Source organism: Limulus polyphemus, unplaced genomic scaffold (genome assembly GCF_000517525.1).
Source record: "Limulus polyphemus unplaced genomic scaffold, Limulus_polyphemus-2.1.2 Scaffold4871, whole genome shotgun sequence".
Lineage (NCBI taxonomy): Eukaryota > Metazoa > Arthropoda > Merostomata > Xiphosura > Limulidae > Limulus > Limulus polyphemus.
In genome coordinates, this window is record NW_013670481.1 from 35178 (window position 1) to 38969 (window position 3792).

At 30.3% G+C, this 3792-nt stretch overlaps 1 protein-coding gene across 1 annotated transcript in view; it reads left to right on the forward strand.

Moving 5' to 3' along the window:
* LOC106471804 (WD repeat-containing protein 35-like) overlaps positions 1-3792 on the forward strand; it is a 38684-nt gene that overhangs the window by 5849 nt on the left and 29043 nt on the right. The window contains 3 exon segments of the mRNA XM_022400412.1: positions 2021-2122; positions 3274-3353; positions 3666-3746. Coding sequence (XP_022256120.1) covers positions 2021-2122; positions 3274-3353; positions 3666-3746 — 263 coding nt within the window.

Consider the following 3792-nt stretch of genomic DNA (forward strand, 5'->3'; position numbering starts at 1 on the left):
ATTGTGGTAAACGAAATAATAATTTGATCTAAGTAAGTTTTTACCTTTTTGCTGATTTGTAAAAAGTCCTTACACGATAAAAAAAAATGAATATTATTTTTGAAATCTGCATAGCTGAATTATGGAAAATCTGTTATTAAAACCAAAACAACTTTTATGAAGTTTAAATTTGCAGGCCTGTGTAATTTATTGAGTGCAGGTATAAACCACATTAAGGGCCATCACTTTGTGTAATGTCAACAACTTGAATGCAGTGAACACCCTTAACAAGTGGCAACATTATTTCCATAACTACCTATTTTATTCTATCTTGGATACACCTACATCACATTTAACCAAGCTCTGCTCTAGATGACTTTCAATAATAATAAATTTTAATTACTTGTTTAAACAAAAGTGAGGAGTAATTACAGAACCATCTTATCTGTTTCTACCATGACTGACTTATTTTGTACCTTGAAAATAAGCTATATTTATCTTTAACATTGTTCAGAGTCTATCTTTCACAAAGTCTTATCTTCATTAATGTACTTTAAAGCTACTCTTGAAACTTGAGCTGTTTGTGTGCTTGACATTTGTAAGAAGCCATATATTTTTCTATATATAAGTACAAGATCTAATTGATAATAAGTACAAGGCCTAATGGGTAATATACACAAGCCCTTATACATAATAAATATAAAATATTGTAGACAGTAAATACAATCTAATCAAAAATATCTTGGGTGTGAAGAAAAGGTAAGGACAAAAAAGGATTGAGTTTGTGGCTTAATGGAATTGGTGGCCAAACTGGTAGCTACATTTATAGTATTGATAAGAATTTTACAGCAAATATTCATTCATTAATTATCCAGGCCACGCTATTTGTTCAACTTGAGGCATAATGGTGAGTTAAACAAAATATTTGATGATATGACTTTTTTGTCAATACACACCAGCAAGTGAGAAAGTGATACTCGATTGTAACCCACATTAACTTTAAGATTGCATCTCTATTACTGGAACAGACCTTTACTTTACAGAACCAACCAGATTTTTTAAAATATATGGTGGTAGTTTTTCCTCTCTAAAACACTGTTAACAGCCTTCTTTATAGTAACGCCATGGAATTTAGATTAACAGCTTCTTGTTATCACCCTCGTGCATTCAGTACAGCTGTATAAAGCATCATTATTTATGATAATTGCTTAAACTAATATCACTTAACACTAAATGTTTTTTAATTAGGATAATTGCATAAAATTTAGTAAATTTGTGCTGAAAAGTTGGCGATGAATAATGAATGATAACAATCCACCCATATGATTCTTTTGAAAACTTGAGCTAGAAACAAATAATGTAGTTTGCATGGCCTAACCAATACTTAAGTATCTGCATGTCCTTTCACCTTATAGTTTTGCTGCTCAAAGTCAGCTATCTTTAATCCAAATCATAAAAACTAAAAACGGTCCACTCTTACTCTTAGGTGAAGCTTTAGTGACTTTTTGTGTAGGTGTGCATGCAAATTTTTGCTGAATAACTTTGCACATGTGGCTTATATTTACAGCAAATGAGACTTCTAATTGTAAGTTGAAAAGATCTATCAGTGTATCAAATTTGAAAATAATTCATAAAAGATAATTATGTTTTCTATCAAATAAAGTTTTTGTACTTTTGGGGCGAAAAAAAAAGAAGGAAGAAACTCAATCAAAATTGGAGATGTTATATCTCAGATATTTCTTAATTGATTGCCTTGAAATTTGATATGTGAAGTTAGAGTCTAGTAGTGTATATTCACAGAAAATGTGTGGTAGTTTGGATTAACACAGTCTGAGCTACAGAAGGCAGAAAATCGCTAAACTAACTCCTGTTAATAACACAGTATGTCCTGCAGCAGGTTTTTTTGGCCACATAACACACTACCTTGTGTCTTTATATCTAATGATGATAAGCAAAAGATGTAATGGATGAAAAATAAAAGATTTTATGAATAAGATATTTTTAAGATGAAAGAAACGTAATAGTAAAGTTCTTATTGTAGGTTCCTGGTATGAAGAGATGATCAACAACAGGAACAAGAGTGTGGTCAGGGGGATGGCTTGGAATTCTGATGGTCAAAAAATCTGTATTGTGTATGAAGATGGTAAATATACATAGTTTTCACTGGAAATAATATAAGTAAAAAGAAACCTTCAGTCAATCTTTCACAGTAAATAATATAAGTAAAAAGAAACCTTTAATCAATCTTTCACAGTAAATAATATAAGTAAAAACAAACCTTCAGTCAATCTTTCACAGTAAATAATACAAGTAAAAAGAAACCTTCAGTCAGTCTTTCACAGTAAATAATATAAGTAAAAACAAACCTTCAGTCAGTCTTTCACAGTAAATAATATAAGTAAAAAGAAACCTTCAATCAATCTTTCACAGTAAATAATATAAGTAAAAAGAAACCTTCAGTCAGTCTTTCACAGTAAATAATATAAGTAAAAACAAACCTTCAGTCAATCTTTCACAGTAAATAATATTCATTAAAATATACCTTCAGTAACTCTTTCACAGTAAATAATATAAGTAAAAACAAAACCTTCAGTCAGATAAGGATAAAGTTTAATATCCTTACCATTACTTTTACATAAATCAACCTGTATACATACTTTTACTGTACAAAAACACATATACACACATCCATGTTATCACAGGTAAAGAATGTCCGTTCCAAGTGTTGATATTAGTGAAGTATTACACATTTTAGTTGGAATTAATTCTCAAAGTTCAGGTATAGGATGCTCTTTTCACTTTTTGAGGAATAAGTTTTTGTTGAATATAACAAGTGATTTAGTAGAACAGTTTTTAATAATGTCAGTTCTATAAAATGCTATGATGGGGGAGGAAAGGTTGTCCTATAAGGGAAACTGTATAGTGTATGCACATCTAAATGAAAGCTAGACGTGAAAGGGGATTAAATGATGTTTCAGAGATTGTGGTAAACTAACAGTGGAGTTAAGCCTAAAAACATAAAAATGTATCTCAAGTTTTTAGTTTGTATTTTCGTGGAATGGCGGATTTATCAGTTATATTGGAGAGTTGTCCTGACAGGACAGTACTCCTAGATGGGTAAGTAGGTGGAAAGCTAACCATTTTGAATGAAAATCTGAAATTCAAGTTTCATGTAATAGATTTTTAAACCTGTGCTAGAAAAGGCCTTATATTCCAAAGATTTTTATTATTTAAATTACTGGTTAGAAACTTTTAATTCTGAATCTGCTAATAACATGACTTAACATTCCTCAGGTGCTGTGATTGTTGGCTCTGTGGATGGAAACCGTATATGGGGGAAGGAATTGAAAGGAATACACTTGACTTCTGTAGAGGTATGGTAAAGAGAGATGTGGCTGTTAGGCTCAAATAAAAAAATAATATTTCTACCATTTTGAAATAAACTAATAGTGGATTACTAGAAAGCTGTTGAAGAGTGTTCTGACTTTCTCAAGTATTTTAATGATTTTTTTTTTACATTCATAAGAATGTTTCTTATAGATTAGTAAACATTGTGGGAAAGAGCATGTTATTTAATTTTCATTTTTAAAATCATAACATCTGTCCTTTTCATTAGTTAAACAGTAGTCGTGGAATACTGTTATTACATCTGATATAATTATTTGTTATGTTGTTGTTTTCTTCAGTGGTCACCAGATGGAAAGTTTCTTTTGTTTGGAATGCAGAATGGAGAAATTCATGTTTATGAACATAATGGAAACTTTGTGGTAAGATTCATGTTTATCAACATAATGGAAACTTTGTGGTAAATTT